Source organism: Trichosurus vulpecula, chromosome 4 (assembly GCF_011100635.1).
Source record: "Trichosurus vulpecula isolate mTriVul1 chromosome 4, mTriVul1.pri, whole genome shotgun sequence".
Taxonomy (NCBI): domain Eukaryota; kingdom Metazoa; phylum Chordata; class Mammalia; order Diprotodontia; family Phalangeridae; genus Trichosurus; species Trichosurus vulpecula.
Window position 1 is genome coordinate 232,694,909 of NC_050576.1, and position 18,264 is coordinate 232,713,172.

Here is an 18,264-nt window from a genome sequence, read left to right on the forward strand (position 1 = left end):
AAATTGAAAAGGGTAGTGTTCCTTTGGAGAGCTGGTTGTTAAATATTTACTACTGGTTTAGATTCCTTGGAATTCTCCCCTGATTAAGTGGATTCTTTGTTTAAAACCTGTTTCTGATGCCTCATTGTAGCAGAGAGGTGACCTTGGGCTCTTGAAGGCTGTGCCAGTGGAACATAAGCTCTCGAGCTTATGGCTCTGAATGTGAACCCCGCAATGGGCTGGGTGCCCATCACCTGAGGAACAGCATAGGGAAGTTCTGAGAGATTCATCACTAGAAGATGCATTTTTTCAACTGCAGCAGCTCATGAAACCATCTGAAAAAGTCTAGAGCAGGTGGGGTCAGCATTAGGGGAGAGTCTCTGTGCCCACACCCAAATCCTAAATTCTCAAAGCGCTAGCTTCCCCCTGATGATTACTGCTCTCCTCCCACCAGATTATTTTGTGTTTATTTCCCATATATATTTGTATTTTCTTTCCTATGTGCATGCCATTCCCCTTCCTCAGTGAAATGTCAATTCTGTGAGATCCAAAGTCTATGTTTTTTGTCTTTGAATTGATGGCAAGCAGCATTAGCTCTTGGCACACGGTGGACATTTAATAAATCCCTGTTGAATGAATGAGGCTGAAGGTATCTATTTTGCCTAGAACGACTTTCAAGTCCAAACACCTTGGACCATATTACTACATTCATTTTTTAAATGTTTTATTTATGCCTTTGAGGTATTTTAACCAGTCACTTCCTGATCCCTGCCTTCAAATCCTTCCATATAACAAAGAAAAACACTTAAATAACACGGAACACCAAAGGATCCAGCAGAGTATGCAGCATCTCACCGCCGTAGCCCTCCGCCTCTCAGAAAACATTTTGGGATCCCCAGAGGTTAGCTAGTCCATCACCCTGCTGCGGACAGCTCCGGCAAGAAGACCAGGCTGTCCGCAGACTTCATGTAGCTGCTTGGAGAGCCTGGCTGCGAATTTGTGTGCAGGCTCCTTCGTCTTAATCCGTGCTCAGAGCTCGGCAAAAAGCAAACGAATCCCTCTTGAAACCTGAGCCCGTAGTAAGGTATTTTGACTACAATCCCTTCAGAACATTCACTGTCGTGTCACATAATTTCCTTTTCCAGAGAGTCACGTTCTTGGTGATTAGTTCTGTAAGGAATTATGGGGCTCGCCCTACAAAAAGCTTCCCATGGTGATAAAGCCAGACTAAGGCGATTTCCTGCATTTTTACCCAAGGGGGCTTTCTTATTTCACTCCCTCTGACTGCTAAATCCTGCCCACTTCCCTTTGGACTCTCCTTCCTTAGAAGCATTAGATTGGATAATTGCTTCCGCATTGGTCTTCAATGCAAAATCATCATCCCCTCAGAGGAATCTCTTGGGACAGGATTGTAGAACTTATTATTAAAATTAACAATGGTTCAAGATGAAAACCTACAGACCTTAAATAAATTTAGCTATGGTGTTGTGGGAAGAGCACTGTGTCTAGTGTCAGAGGGTCTGGGTTCAAATCACACCTCTGATATGTACTGCCCTTGTAACCTCAGCAAGGCCCTTAACCTTCCCGGATCCTGTTCCCTCATTTTATAAGTGAAAGAGAGTTGGAACAGACTCTTTTTGAAGTCTCTTCCAGATCTAGATCTCAGATCTTACTTCTATTATGTATAGAACAGTCCTTCTCTATGTGTTCTCTCTCTCTCTCCTTTCTCTGTCTCTCTCCTTTCTCTGTCTCTCTCTCTTTCTAACTCTGTCTTGTCTCTGTCTAACTTTGTCTCTCCTTTCTCTGTCTTTGTCTCCCTGTCCCTCTCTGTCTCACTGTCTTTCTCTGTGTGTCCCACTCTGTCTCTGTCTCTCTGTGTCCCTGTCTGTCTCCGTCTCTCTCTCTCTGCCTCTCTGTCTCTCTCTGTCTCTCTCTCTCTCTCTCTTTCTCTCTCTCTCTCTCTCTCTCTCTCTCTCTCTCTCTCTCTCTATATATATATATATATATATATGTATATGTATATATATGTATGTACACACACAGATAGATAGATGATAGATAGACAGATGCATCAAACCACAAGCTAGTCTTATACAAGGGAAGTATGATCCCAGCAGAAGACATGGCATGTGCAGAACAATGTTCTTAAAGGTGCCAGGGAAGCTCTCCCCGTCTCCTAGAAACCATAGGCTTGACAGTGCCTGGAGTGTAGTAAGCCCTGAATACCTGCTTGTTGATCGATGGACCAGCCATTATTCCTCGCACTAGCCTCCGTCCAAGGGCAGAGGAGAGCACGGTGTGTTCAAAGGAGCCCAGATGTGTAACAGAGTACAAAGCACTCCAAACTTTCATTAATCACAGATTTCAGCAATAGGTGGCACCAGACTGCCATTGCTGTTGTGTGGTCTGGCAGCTTAGATCGCTTTCTGTTTATTTGTTCCTTATTGCTTTGAATCAAAGGAAGTCTCTCAAGTGGGCTCCGTGAGAACTGGCACTTTAGCATTTATGCTATTTGAGAATAAAGTTTCATATACATGGGAGAGGTTGCTGCTGGCCTGGCTCAGATTAGTTCAATGAGCACTTCTTGGAAAGTTGGGGAAAAGTTCATGAAACAGTGGCAATGTAGTGGTTTAAGAACTGGCCTTGAAGCCAAGAAGACCTGAGTTCAAGTTCCACCTTGGACTCACATGTTGTGACATTGGGAAAAATCACTTAACCTTTCAGGATTCTGGGCAACTTTCTAAGACTGAAGTTGCAGAAAGTTGACTCCCTGAATTGGTAGGAATCCTCTGACCCAGAAATTCCTGATGACAATAAAATCACGGATCTAATTCCTCTCCCCTCTGGAAGATCATATATGGACTGGGGCTCGTGGTAGTACTGAGGGAAGCGCTCTTTTCAACTAATTACCAAATAGCATTGATTGGAGGCTTAAAGCTGGAAGTGACCTTCAAGTACATCAAGTCCAAGCCCTTGATGGGGAAACTGAGGACCCAAGAATTTGTGACTTGCCCAAGGTCACACAGGTAGTGACTGTAACAGCAAGAACCCTAGCATACCCAGGATGGCCTGCTAGCACAGGTTCTTAGATCTGCTTTTCTAGGAAATACTGCTCAAAAAGGGGTTAACAATCCTACTTTTAATTACATTCACTAGTTCAGGGGAACAGCTGGAACCCTGATTTCAGAGAAAATACAAGCAGAGAAATTAGCACAAAGACCAACAAACAGACAGGGCTCTTGACTGCCTGAACCAAAGCAATATTGCTATACACTTTGCATACACCACTGGATCCAGAGAGCCTTTACATCTGCACAGTTGGGGGGTCTGAACATAGGACCAGGTAATCACAAGGTCCTTCTCATAAGAGAGCCCCCAAAGCAAAATGCCAACTCAGAGTATATATACACTTCTCAGAGCCAAAAAGCATCACAACCCTCGTGACTCAGCACTTAATCAACTTAGTAACAAAAGGTGTGAAAATCTTCCTACAAGTAAGCCTCCCCTAAGCAAGCTTCTCTCCCCCAGTGGGCTCTGTGACTCAGGATACATCACAGCTGTGAGGTGGGCCAGAGCTCAAAGCAGGTCACATAGGCCTATTAATGGAGGGGGAGGATCTTCCTATTCCATTAACATTACATAGGATTTGAACCCAGGCCTTTTGCTTCCAAACTCAGCACTCTTAAAGAATACCATACATACTTTAAGTCCCAGAATAAGATCCGGGTAAGGGCTTACATGTGCATATGGACAGTACCATGCTGCAGATGTCGTTTATGTTATCTTTGGATAATAAACTTCCAAAGGCACAACATTCTGTAAAGACTGAGTAGCTTAGAGATTTGTGGAGAACCAGCTGCCTGGAATCCATCTGGCTTCCAGGGCTCTCCTGATCTTCCAGGCTCTGTGGACCAAGTGTTCACCACCAAATATCTCAGTACTGAATCCTCATACATAGAGCAAGAATTCTTGACCTTGTGTATGGAAGTCCTTTGGCAGTCAGATGAATTTAGAAAATAAAACAATAACAATGGCTGATTTTTGCCAGCACCTTGAGGTTTGTGAAGCATATGCTACATATGTAGAGTGTCCCAAAATCCTGTAGTGCAGTTTGAAGCTATTAAAGCTTCCTAATTACAAACCTAGCCCTCTTTCTTACTTTCTTAACATAGAAGGCAAAAGTAAGGGTTGTGGCTTACCCTGGATCACACAGCTAAGTCAGCAGTTACATGGAATTCAACCCCAGATGCCTCCTGACACTCTAAACAATAATAATGTTACTGCTTTGGGAAAGATGGAGGCGGGGGGCAAAAGATCTTTCCAGGCCTATGATTTCTTTTGGATACCCATTAACAAGTCATCTGTAACCACCTCAGAGAGCTGCCTGGCCCATTTAGCTAAGAGACTTGTCCAGGGCCAAACATCTACTGTGTGTCTGCAGTTAAACCTAGCCTAGATCTTCCTGATTCCAAGGTGTGTGTGCTCTCTCCCTCTCTGTCTCTCTGTCTCTGTCTCTCTCCCTCTGTCTTTCTCTCTGTCTCTCTTTCACTACAGAGGCTCTCAACTCACTGCCTCTGTTGAAAATACTTTTCTGAAAACTTTTTTCTCAAGGAAATAATCTCATTGCAGCTGAAGAAGAAAACCACAAAGTTATAACTCACTGTGCCCTTTTTTTTTTTTGGTCTAGGCTACAAAGTGGGATGAACTTGCAAATTTGTTTTGTGAATGACAGCGGCAGTGACAAAGACAGTGACGCAGATGACAGTAAGACAGAAACAAGCCTGGACACCCCTTTGTCACCTATGGTAAGACAACCATGGTATTCCCATGGAGATATTTGACCCCCCATGTGTCCTCTCACCAAGCTCATCAAGCTACCCACTCCACTGAGAGACAAGACTTGGGGCAGTAAAATCAGCTGAAATATCTTTCATTTTTTAAGCACTTGGAAAATTATAATTAGTGAAAGAGGAAATTATGGTGCATTAAAAGTACAAAAGAGGCTTTAAAGCTATTCAGTTACTTTAAAATAAATGCAAACTGAATGGAGGAAATTTATATGAGGCAGTGTTCTCTCCCCAGGTAAGCTGGTAAGTACAAATTCCAGCCATCATTGGTTGCAAAACCAAAAGTTCATCAGGTTAGTAGATAGAGTGTTGTAGTTGGAATCAGGAAGACCTGAGTTCAAATCCTGTCTCTGGCCTCTACTGTGTGACCCTGAGCCAGTCACTTGGTTTCCTCCTTAATAAAAGGAAGAGGTTCAACTCCATGGTCTGTAAAGTCTGTTCCAGCTCTAAATTTATGATCTGATGCTCAGTACAAAGGTACACAAATACAAAATGTGTAGGAGGTCAATTAAAGTAATTTTATGGGACAAGAATAACAACTGGCAAGGCTGGGAGAGGCTTCATATAAAAGGTAGTCTCTAAGCTGAGTCTTGAAGGGAAATGAAGAATTCAGAAAGGGGAAGTGAGAAGGCAGAGCACTGGAGGCCTGGGAAGACACTATTCAAAGGTGCTTTTCCTCCATTGGTGATCAGATCCTGAGATCGTTAGTTCATTTCTGCCTGTTGAGTGTCATTTACATTTACATTAATGGTTTCATTTACTTCACAAAATGTGGTCCTCCCGGCTGTGCCCCAGATTGCATAAACTTTGGATTAAATTTCAGAATGACCTTTTGATGCTTTTTGTTTTGTCTGGCCAAAAAAAAAAGGCCAGATCAAGGGAAGCTTTAATTTTACAAATTCAAATCTTTCTTATAATTCATTGCACCATTTTTCTCACATCCTGCTCATACTGAAATCAGAAAGCTTCATTTCCTTCTGTTCCTGGCATTGACTGAAAAGGCATTTGGGGGGTTGGCTTCAGCACCAAGGACACCAAAACCATGTAGTGAGATACATGAGTGGAAAAGTGAACACTGATTCAAACCTAAAGCATTCTGATACACAAAGTTGTCGTGGAATAGAAGAGTGATTCTGCTACTTCCTAATGGGTGTCCATTTTCTGGAGCATGGAAAAATGGAAGAAGTTCTTAACTGTTGTTGTTCTTGTCCCCCCACAGAGCAAGCAGAGCTCTTCCTACTCTGACAGAGACACAACTGAAGAGGAGTCAGAGTCCCTGGATGACATGGATTTTCTCACCAGACAAAGGAAGCTGCAGGCAGAGGCCAAGATGGCACTGGCCATGGCCAAACCAATGGCCAAGATGCAAGTAGAAGTGGAGAAACAAAACAGGAAAAAATCTCCAGTGGCTGATCTTGTAAGTGTCCACACAGACGTTTAGAAAGCTGCTGAACAGCTGTTGTCATCTCAGTCCTTCCCTACTCAGAGTTACACAATCCTGGATTTCTCAATGGCATTTTTTAAAAAGTACCCAATGTCATTGAGAAACAGGTCACTATATTCTTTTTGTTCCCAAGATTCTGTCTCTTTCTATACAATAGATATATAAACAAAAGATTTCTCAAAAGGGAAACTGACATTAGAAAGAGGACCTTTAGAACTAGAAGGGACCTTGGAAATAATAGCATCCAATCTCTTCTGTACCCCATTTTACAGACAGAAACTTGAGGCCATGAGAGATTAAAACATTAGTTTAAGGCCCCATAGTGAGTTAGTAATAAAATGTTATTTTCAACCATTCTTCTTCTCCCAAGCCAGTGTCCTTTCTACTCTACCAGACTTCCAATTTTTCTTGTATGAAGCGCTGAGTTTTTGAAATTTGCATTTCTTGATCCATTTTTCTTAATACGTATGTCTTAATTGGCTTTCCTAGGTCGTATTAGCCATATATTCAGAAACTTTTGAACCCAAAAGAATTTTTAAAATTCAGTCTCTTAAAAATGGCTTAGTCATAGATCAAAAGCCAAAAGTTAGCATTATTTGCAGTGGGGGAAAATACTAGAAACTTTCCCTATAAATGCAGGAGTAAAGCAAGGATGCTCCTTTTTCCCACTGTTATTCACATAGGTCTAGAAATTCTAGTAATAGCAATAAGATAAAAAAAATTAAAGGCATAAACATAGGTAATAAAAGACAAAAACATCTTTTTTGCTGATGCTGTAATGTTTTACTCAGGGAAACCCCAGAAACTCAGCAAAGAAGCTAATTAAGACAATCAATAAATTCAGGGAAGTAGCAAGATACAAAATAAATTCATAAAAATTTATGGCTATACAAACTTCCTTATTTGTATATTTCATATTTCCAATCCTAGTTCTATAATGCATCAGAGGGCTCTAGATACTCATTTGGTTCTATAGTTAGGCTCTGAGGTACCCTATATTCCTAGATCTATCCCTTCAGAAGACTCCCAGTTTAATATTATTTTACTAAAAGCCAATCAGGAAGTTTTTGACATAAGAACTGTTTTAAAGTGGTTTGGAGAAAAGTCACCTGTACACCCACTGACCCAGGGCACTCTTCCTAGAAAGACATAAATTGAGATGCTTTAAAAGTATACTTCCTAAATTAAGAGTAACTGAATAGCAATAAATGTTCTTCCTTTTTTATGGAAGAATGGATAGCACCCTGACCTTGGAAGTAGGAAGTCTAGTTCTGAATCCCTTGTCACCAAGTTCCTACTTGTATGACAAAGTCTCAGGTTCCCTCATCTACAACACAGGGATTATAGTCTTGATCAACCATTTCATAGGATTGTTGAGAGGAAAGTGCTTTATAAACCTTAGAATGTCATACAAATGTGAATCAGTATGATGATGATGATGATGATGGTGGTGGTGGTGGTGGTGGTCGTGGTGATGATGGTAATGATGATGATGATGATGGTGATGATGATGATGATGATGGTGGTGATGGTGATGATGATGATGATGATGATGATGATGATGATGGGTGGATCACTTGGGGCAGCTGATTGATCAAGCAGTCTTATTTAAGTCTTTTTTCCCCTTTTCTCCCCAATCTTTAGCTGCCACACATGCCTCATATAAGTGAATGTTTGATGAAAAGAAGTTTAAAACCTACTGACCTGAGAGACATGACCATTGGGCAGCTACAAGTGATAGTCAATGATCTCCACTCCCAAATAGAGAGTAAGTATAAGATACATCATTTTGTCCAGCTGAATTCAACAAATATTTATTAAGCATCTACTGTATGCAATGCAGTACAGTGTGCTAGGTGCTGGCAGAGAGCTGTTTAGATAAACCACAATCCTGATCTTCTTAGAACTTACAATCTACTAGAAGGACTTGATGCATAAATAAGTAATTATGCCTTGAATTAATCACATGACAAAATATTGAATGCTTTAAAATGGAACATGAGGATAACCTAGATATCGTTATTCATAGTAAATCCACAAGTATATGAGTACCCATGTAGGTGTTCATCTGTTCCTATGGAGGGAAAAGGGACTTCTGGCTAAGATAATGGTATGAAAATTTCAATGGTACCCATCTCTAGACCACTTCAACTTAAGGGATCCACAAAGGGCACAAGACTGACCAATGACCAAAAAATCCAAAAAGAAATATCAGAAAGCTCTTTCATCCAACCCCAGACAAAAACAAAGTGAGAAGCTTTGGTTGCTGAAAGACAGGACCTATCAGAGAAGCTAGCACAAAATCAGATGAGCAGATCATGGACCTATGGCAGAATTCTGACTAGGGAAGTCCCTGGGGGGTTGGAAGATCATGGCAGTATCTCACCTAGGGAAGCTCAGGGATGGGGTGGTGGGGCAGGCATAGACTATAGCAGATCCCTGACCAGGAATAACCAACCACAAATCTCTGACCAGGTATCTGGTACCTGGACAGTACTCAGACAGCAAATACAACAAAAGTGGAAGCCAGAGGCAGGAGCCCAGGAAAGTAGGGTCAGAGCCAAACAGGACCTGACCACCTCATTTAAGAGTGTAGGAAAAGATGGAGGCCCTGGCAAAAATTCCTAAATCAGGAGCTGGGCCTAGAGATATGAATAAACCCAAAAAACCTCGCTGAACACTATTGAGAAATGTCGTGGCTCAAGATACGATCAAGATATAAACCCAGAAGAGGATAATTCCATGACATTGATGATATAATGGGAAGTAAAGAAATAAATATTCCATTAGAATCTTAATGACTTTGAAGGTCACAGTGGAGATTAAATAGGAAAAAAGAGATGGACGGATAGTTGGGGTTTTTTCTGTTCTGATGACCTTAACAGAGGAAATAAAAGGGAAGTATATATGAATATAGGGAAGAAATGAGGAAGAGAGATGTGGTACTTACTATTTCTTATAATTGGGGTGTGTAAGAAGAATATATACACAATGTAAGAAGGAGTAAGGTGCAGAAATAACATTCACTTCGTTCTTATCTAGACCAAACAAAAGAGAGTTACAGAGAGAGACTGAGAGAGACAGAGAGACCAAGAGAGAGACAGAGAGAGAGAGAGTGTGTGTGTGTGTGTGTATAGTGTATTACAACAGGAAATTAAAGAAGGAAACAAGTTAAGGACAGGTAAGAAGACATTTAAGAGGAAAGATAAAGTTAGAGAGAACATAGCCACAAGTAAAACAAACTTCAGTTTTGGTAGACAGATAATAACCGAGGGACTAAAAGGGGGGCAAGGGTATAAGAACTAGTGAATGATTGGAATCTGGGCCAGGGAAATAGATGGCACAGTGGATAGAGTGTCAAGTCTGGTGTCAGGAAGATTCATCTTTCCTGAGATCAAATCGGACCTCAGAGACTTACTAGCTATGTGACCTTATGTCACTTAGCCCTATGTGCCTCAGTTTCCTCATCCATCAAATGAGCTGGAGAAGGAAATGGCAAACTACTCCAGTATCTTTGCCAAGAAAACCCCAAAGAGGGTCACAAAGAGTCAGACACAAATGAAAATAATTGAACAATGTAATGAAAATAAATAATTTAAATGATTGGAGAAATATTTATCATTCATGGTTGGGCCATGCCAATACAATAAAATGACAGTATTACCTAAATTTATTTTTTCAGTGCTATGCCAACCAAAATACCAAAGGGTTACTTTATGGAACTAGAAAAAATAATGATAAAATTCATCTAGAGGAACAAATGATCAAAAATCTCATGGGGAAAATGGAAAAAATGGGGAAGAAGAAGACTTAGCAGTCCCAAAAGGCAATTATCATCCGAACTATTTAGTACTGGTTAAAAATAGCAAAGACAGATCAGAAACACATGCTGTAGAAGCGCATGAACATGATAGCATAGAGGGAAGACAAAACAAAGTTCCTAAATACTAGTAGAAGAACTCATTGTTCATTAAAAACTATGGGGAAAATTGAAAAACAATGTGGCAGAAATCAGGCTCACATCAACATTTCCTACCGTATCCCCAATCAGCCTCAAAAGATATCTGACCTAGATACAAATAAGTTAGGAGATAAAATTATGGATAAGGGTTCTTGACCAAACAAGGGATCAAGAGAGAAAGCTATGCATTAGTATAACTATTCTGAAAAGCAATTTGGTATTAGGTCCAAAAAGTCACTGACTTGTACATATTCTTTGACCCAGCAATACTCCTACGAGGCTTATATCCCAAAGAGTTCAAAGAAAGAAAAAAAATACCCATCAGTATAAGAATATTCATAGCAGCCCTTTTTGGTGTAGTAAAGAATAGGAAAGTAAGGGTCTATCAATTGGGTAATGGCCAACCAAGTTCTAGCATATGAATGGAATGGAATGTTTTACTGCCATGACAAAAGGCACAGATTCAGAGAACCCTGGGAAGACTTGTATGAACTCATAGAGGATTAAGTGAGAAAACCAGGAGAAGAGTTCCTACAAAGTCTACAATATCATAAAGAAAAATGTTCAAACACTTGAGAATGGTCATCAAGGCAATATGAGAAGAATGCTCTTGGCAAGCCCACTTCAGGGGAATGATGATAAAATCTCTTTACATCAATAAACTATTTGGAGCTCAGAGAAAAAAGAATTTGATTCTTTAAAATTTATGTAAATAAAGCTGCCAATTCTCTGTCTGGGAATGATTTTCTTTCCTTAAATTAAAAAAAATGGTCTACAGTTTCTTTTCATAGGGAATGAATTACTACAAATGCTAGTCACTGAAGAGCTTTAAAGTACATTTCAACATTTTACTGTTCATTTCTTTGCTGTTCTTGAGATCACAAAGATGGTATCTGGTAGTTTTTGAAGGATCCACATGAGGTTCCAGTTCATAGACTCTCCACGTTGGAAGGGGTCTCTGAGGCCAGTCTAGTCCAACCCATACGTGGCCAAGAATCCCAGCTACAGCATACCCAACAGGTGGCCATCCAGTCTTTTCTTGCAGACCTCCAAAGAAAGGGAATCCACTACCTCCAGTGGCAGCCCCTTCTCTGGGGTCGCTCCTATTATTGGGATGTTCAAGTCACATTGGATCTTGAATTAACATTGATGCTATCTATAATTTTAGGAGCAGGTAGCCAGTCTACAAGTATTTATTACTTTCTTGCTTTGTGCTAGACACAGTGCATGAATGAATGAATAAGTTATGTGCAAAGCACTTTTCTAAATATAGGAGATATGTGTAGAAAAGCAAGACAGTCACTGCCCTCAGGAAGCTCTCTAATATGGGGACATAACAAATACAGATGGTCCAGGGGACATCATTTTGTTCCTTTGGCATGTGATGTCCTTATTCTTTCCTTCGAGGGACTTTGATGCCTTAGCCAGTCTGTCTGTGCCAAACTGTAAGGACACAAACAAAACCAAAAACAGTCCCTACCCTCAAGGACCTTACCTCCCAGTAGAAGTAAATAAACACAATGTGTATAGAGTAGATGGGCAGTAACCTTAGAGGAGAAGGCAGCCGGGGAAACCTGGAAAGGCCTGCTGAAGAAGGTGGTATTTGATATGAGTCTTAAAATTAAGAAAGCCTAGGAGTCTAAGAGGCAGAAGTACATACTACTTTTTAGATGGTGGTGCATATTTAAAGTTGGGACTCTGGGGGTCTGTATGTTGTTTGGGCCCCTTGCTACACTGAGGTCCTCAGGTGGAAATTAGACCTACAAGGCTAATGCTATTGAGGCAAAACCCTAAGGTTCCCTGGGAGAATTCTCATTATGGAAAGAGAAAAACATGCCACTTACCCCGTCCTTTCCGGTAGCATTGGCCAAATGAGCACATGTGACTCTTACTTCATAAGGGGTGGAATTATTCCCAGAGATGGCTTTTATTCCAGGTCTTTGCTGTTGTTTATCTTTCTGGCAAACCTTCTCCCAAGAGGCTAATTACGTTCTTCCTGCTGTAGCTCCAGCTTCAGATGGTAGCACTAACCTGATATTTCTTGTTTCTTTGTAACATCATTCTTGCTGGGAGGCTGACTACAGGCATCTTTCCCCAGGGTGATTTTAAAGATTATGAGCAGTGGGTCTTAATAGAAGACCATCGGGCATGATATAGCAGCCTCAGACTGGGAAAGTTGCATTCTTCTTTTCTCTCTCCCAACTACATAGGAGCCTTCTAGTGCTGCACCCTCCATATTTCCCATATAAGACTCAATGTCAATACTTGGCCAGGATTCAGGAGCATGGCAAGTGACAAGACTTAAACATTCAACAAATCAACAAACGTGAAACTTTACAGAATCATCTCAAACCAAAGTGTCTAGAGAAGGTACACGCACTGGAAAACCAACTGTCCAATTATAGCTATTTGTCAATATAGATATAGATATAGATGGCCATTGTTCTAAGATCTCACGAACTAGAGTATCCAAAAATGAAAGTCCTAGGTAAATAATCTCCAGACGAGTCCCTGTAAATGAGAAAGGCCCGATTTTACCCAGCCCAGGCCTCTTCATGTAGCAAATCGCTATGTTCCTCTCTCAGAGCCAGGATGCCCCAACTGCCCCTCAGGATTCTCAGGTGCCCTGAGGGCTTTGTGGGGAAGGGGTCTCTTTTTCTACTGTAATTACCTTAAGCTTCCACCAGCTGCGTTCCCTTCATTGTTAGGGGGCCACTGACTACCTCGTAGTTCCATTTAACCGCTTAACATCAGATAGCTATTACAAGAGCCATATTTACTTCAAAGACACAGCAAGAACAAACATATAAATATGTCCCCTCAACGTATCAGAGCCATGCTCTCCCCTATACCACTTTGGTCTCATGGGAAGTAGGTTCATAATTTAGCTCAGTTTCTTCATAGCACTGGTCCCACCAAAGCCAGCACCTCTGCTGGATGAATTCTTTTTCTAAGCTTCCACTGGACTAGAGCCCTGAAGGTCCCCCTTTGCTTCTCAGAGCATCATTGCTTCACTGGGTCTGGAACCTAGACCCTGGAATTCTGGGATGCTGAGGTACCATCTTGGAGCCTTTGAACTCACAAGTGTCTTCACTCCTTTCACCTAGAACCAAAAGGAATAAGCACAGATGCCAAGGACCAAGGCCCTTTGGCCATATGGCTTCACAGGGAGAAGGCCCAACACCTTTCCTCTTACAGCCTGGTCTCTCACCAGATGCTGTGAACAAGAGTCAACAAGATCCCCCCAAAAGTGAATAAGAAAAAGTTCACCAAGGATGTTCTGAGCACCAGGTGGTTTGAAAACTTTAATGTTGTCTCAGCAATTTTTGAAACAAAATTCTAATCTTTTTTTCTTCGCTCTTAACAAGCTATTTCTTTAATAGAAATTTCTTTTCCCACTTGAGTAGAATTGTAATTTTTTTTAATCTCCTGACTCTTTTTCTTTCAACATTGTTATTTGGAATGCAGTTTCCTGGATGGGGGAACTGGCCACATGTATCATAAAAATACAAATACCAGACTAGACTAGACCAGATCAGATCAGACCAAACCAGATCTTACCAGATCAGACCAGACCAATCCAGAGCACATCAGATCAGACTAGACCAGATCAGATCAGACCAGATCAGACCAGACTAGACCAGATCAGATCAGACCAAACCAGATCTTAGCATATCAGACCAGACCAGATTAGACCAGACAAGACCAGATCTTACCAGATCAGACCAGACCAGACTAGACCAGATCAGATCAGACCAAACCAGATCTTAGCATATCAGACCAGACCAGATTAGACCAGACAAGACCAGATCTTACCAGATCAGACCAGACCAATCCAGAGCACATCAGACCAGACTAGACCAGATCAGATCAGACCAGATCAGACCAGACTAGACCAGATCAGATCAGACCAAACCAGATCTTAGCATATCAGACCAGACCAGATTAGACCAGACAAGACCAGATCTTACCAGATCAGACCAGACCAATCCAGAGCACATCAGACCAGACTAGATCAGATCAGATCAGACCAGACTAGACCAGATCAGATCAGACCAAACCAGATCTTAGCATATCAGACCAGACAGATTAGACCAGACAAGACCAGATCTTACCAGATCAGACCAGACCAGACTAGATCAGATCAGATCAGACCAGATCAGACCAGACTAGACCAGATCAGATCAGACCAAACCAGATCTTAGCATATCAGACCAGACCAGATTAGACCAGACAAGACCAGATCTTACCAGATCAGACCAGACCAGACTAGATCAGATCAGATCAGACCAAACCAGATCTTGGCATATCAGACCAGATCAGATCAGACCAAACCAGATCTTACCAGATCAGACCAGACCAATCCAGAGCACATCAGACCAGACTAGACCAGATCAGATCAGACCAGATCAGACCAGACTAGACCAGATCAGATCAGACCAAACCAGATCTTAGCATATCAGACCAGACCAGATTAGACCAGACAAGACCAGATCTTACCAGATCAGACCAGACCAGACTAGACCAGATCAGATCAGACCAAACCAGATCTTAGCATATCAGACCAGACCAGATTAGACCAGACAAGACCAGATCTTACCAGATCAGACCAGACCAATCCAGAGCACATCAGACCAGACTAGACCAGATCAGATCAGACCAGATCAGACCAGACTAGACCAGATCAGACCAAACCAGATCTTGGCACATCAGACCAGACCAGATCATACCAGACAAGACCAGATCAGATCAGACCAGACTAGACCATCAGACCATTCTCTACCAGACCAGACAACACAACCCAAGACAGTATTTAGTAAGCACCTACTGTGCACAGAGCACACAGAACAGGCAAGTTGTTGACGTTCTTGGCATAATTGCCCCTGCTCTGATACATTTCAAATCTGATAGTTGACTATATCAGGAATAATCCAATTCAATCCCAGAAGCATTTACTAAGTGTTTAGTGGGTACCATGCAGTGAGCCTGACTGGGGACAGGAAAGACCTCCAGGAACGCCTATTCTACTGAGTAAACACGGATAAATTGTCTATCATTCTTGAAGAGGACCAAGACAAATAAATAAATAAATACAAAAGAAGTTAAAAGTGGATAAGAGAATCACTTAGCGACTGGGGGGATCTGGACAGGCTTCTTGGAGGAGAAAGCCTCTGAGCTGAACCTTGGAAGCTGGGCTTCCATGGGGTAGAGATGAGGAGGAGCAACATCTCTGGCAGGAGCACAGCCTTGTTTACACAGTCAAATTGACTAAAATAAATGAAGAAACAAACTAAAAACTAACTGACGTCAAGTCCATTGCAATAATCGATGTGGGTTCCATATGACTGGTGTAAAAGCATTCTCGCTCGCTTCTTTTGCAAACTGACTTGGGGGCCAAATCTAGTCTCCCACCTGTTTTTGTACCTCCAGCTGCCCATTTTTCTACATCCCACAAGCTAAGAAAGGTTTTACATTTTAAAATTTAACAAAATTTTATTTTAAAATGTTTGCTGACTCTTGTTTTAAGACGTGGTCAGCTATAAGTTTGGGATATTATATGCTCTGCCATTTCCAATTTTTATGTCATATATGTTGTTCATTGGTTTATCTGTTTTAAGGGAGTGTGATATTTGGAAAGGGATTATTGTGTCAAAACAAAATACATCAATAGAACTGTCTTAAAATGCAATGTCCTGCAAATGCCTTGGAATCCTGGCCAGCCACATCACTACAGCTACCTTGAAATCTTCATGCTGAAAGCAAAAGTCAGTGACTTGGGGGTAGAGGGCAGCAGAGCTTTCAGAAAGCTCTGGCTTTGATAAATGGTGGCCCTTCTCTTCTCCCCCATGCGGTTCTGAAATGAAAGGAGGCATCAGGGGCTCCAGGCTTCTGCACCTTTTCAAGTTTTGATGCCGGTCTGTCTTTGCTTTGGCCCCAGGTTTGAACGAAGAGTTGGTGCAGCTACTTCTCATCCGAGATGAATTGCACACAGAGCAAGACGCCATGCTGGTGGACATAGAAGATTTGACTAGGTGAGTGCTGAGGACGGTAGTGTTGGACTTGCTGTATCACCACCCCACCCCCACCCCCACCCCCAGTAGAAGGGACTGTTTCATGGTTTGTCTGTGTACCTCTAGTACCTAACATGGTATCTGGCACATAGTAGGCACTTGATTGATCAGTGTTTCTTTAGACTGGATTGGATTCAGGAATGTTGGACTCCCTTCTATAATAATTATAATAACAGCAGCCAACGCTGGTAAAGTACTGAGGATTTCCCAGGTGCTGTGCAAGCGCTTTACAGATATCATCACGTTGATCCTCAAAACAGCCCTGAAAGGTAGGAGCTATCATCATTCCCATTTCGTAGATGAGGAAACTGGGACAAACCGGGTTAAGTGACTTACCCAGGGTCACATAAGTAAGTGTCTGAGGTCAGATTTGAACTCAGGTCTTCCTGACTCCTAGTCCAATGCTCTGGCCACTGTACCACCCTGCTTGGGACACAGGTGTGTGTGTGTGTGTGTGTGTGTGTGTGTGTGTAGAGACAGAGAGAGGGAGACAGAGAGAAGGAGGGAGTTGGCTATTCCTCTGCAGAAGTGGCAGATCTTTTTTTTGAAGGCCCCATAAAAAGCATTCCTCTCCATGACCGCCATTTTCAGCTCCCAGTCCTGACTAAATGCATTGCTTTCTTAGCCACCACAGAGGCTCTTTCCATTTTCAGTGAATCACAGTCTTTTAGGCAGCCCCTCCCCAGTGGGGCCTCCACTGATTCCATCCCACGGAGCTGTCCCCAGTGGGGAAGGGGCCTTGAGCCCGTGCAGGAAGGCCATGGAAGCCATTCTCCACCTCCTCCTGCCCCCTGCATAGGAGGCAGCCTTGGGAAGAGCCTTGCCTGGCCCTGGCTTCTCTCAGGCCCAGCACCTGCTGACAGATTTCTCTTCCTGTGTGGCAGATTACAAACTAGAGCGTCTCCTCTGGCCTCCCTGCCTCCCTCAATCATAAACACAATAGGTCAAAGCTGGTCAGATGGCATGGTTCTGAAGTTCACACACAAGATGGATGGCCATCGCAGGGAGCACATGAGAGTGAAACGCTCCAAAAGGCCACATGGACAGTGTGTAGTATGCATCCTTCCCCAGGGGCCTAGCTTGATTGGTCTAGAGGAGGAGGCAGAATTTCTGAGATGGCCCCACTACAGATGTCACTGCCACCACAAAGAAACTTAGCACCCACCTAACTCAAGCCCTTCACATTACAGATGAGGAAAGAAGAAACTTGTCCAAATGCCCACAGGGTGATAGAATAGAGACTAAAAGCCCAGGCCTCCTATTTCCTTGCCAAGGGCTAGCTCTGCTAACAAGGGTCTGGGCAAGCTGGACTAGTAGGCAGCAAGGGATAGTGGAAAGAGCCCCGAGCTCAGGGACAGAAAACCTGGCTTCCATTTCTGACTATGAACCTACTAGTCATGTGACCTTGGGAAAGTCACTATTCTATAGGTCTCTATAAAATGAGGAACTGTGCAGTTGTTAGAGCCTTAAGTTTGAAGTCAGAAGAGTTGAGTTCAAATCCTGCTTCAGAACCTTACTAATATGTGACCCTGGGCTAATTAACCTCACATATACTTCTGTTTGCCTCAGTTTCCTCACCTGTAGACCATATGGCTTCTGAAGTCCCTTTGAACTTTGATCTGCAGATCCAGTGAATTCCAACAAGCACATATTAAGAGCCTACCATTGTGCCCAGCACTGTTGTAAGAACCAGGGACACAAACAAAGCATTGAGGTCAAAGAAAACGACACATAAATACCTATGTCTCGACCTGGTAATCCAGGGAGAATGAGAGCACCAACAGCAAGGGGGATCACAGAGGGGTTACTATGGGAGCTGAGCTGATCCTTGAAGGAAAGGGAGAGCATCCCTGGCATTGGGCACAGCTTGGGCAAAAATGCTGAGGCAGGAAATAGGTGGGTCAGTTTGTCAGGGAAAACGTGTGAAGAGGAGTACTGGACAGTGAGTTTGGAAAGAGAGGC

At 42.4% G+C, this 18,264-nt stretch overlaps 1 protein-coding gene across 2 annotated transcripts in view; it reads left to right on the top strand.

Moving 5' to 3' along the window:
- The window catches only part of SCHIP1 (schwannomin interacting protein 1), a 79,060-nt gene that overhangs the window by 54,381 nt on the left and 6,415 nt on the right, over nt 1-18,264 (top strand). For both annotated transcript variants that reach the window (XM_036755336.1, XM_036755335.1), the window contains exons 3-6: nt 4,667-4,784; nt 6,046-6,243; nt 7,915-8,038; nt 16,170-16,263. In XM_036755336.1, coding sequence (XP_036611231.1) covers nt 4,667-4,784; nt 6,046-6,243; nt 7,915-8,038; nt 16,170-16,263 — 534 coding nt within the window. The remainder of the gene's footprint in view (nt 1-4,666; nt 4,785-6,045; nt 6,244-7,914; nt 8,039-16,169; nt 16,264-18,264) is intronic.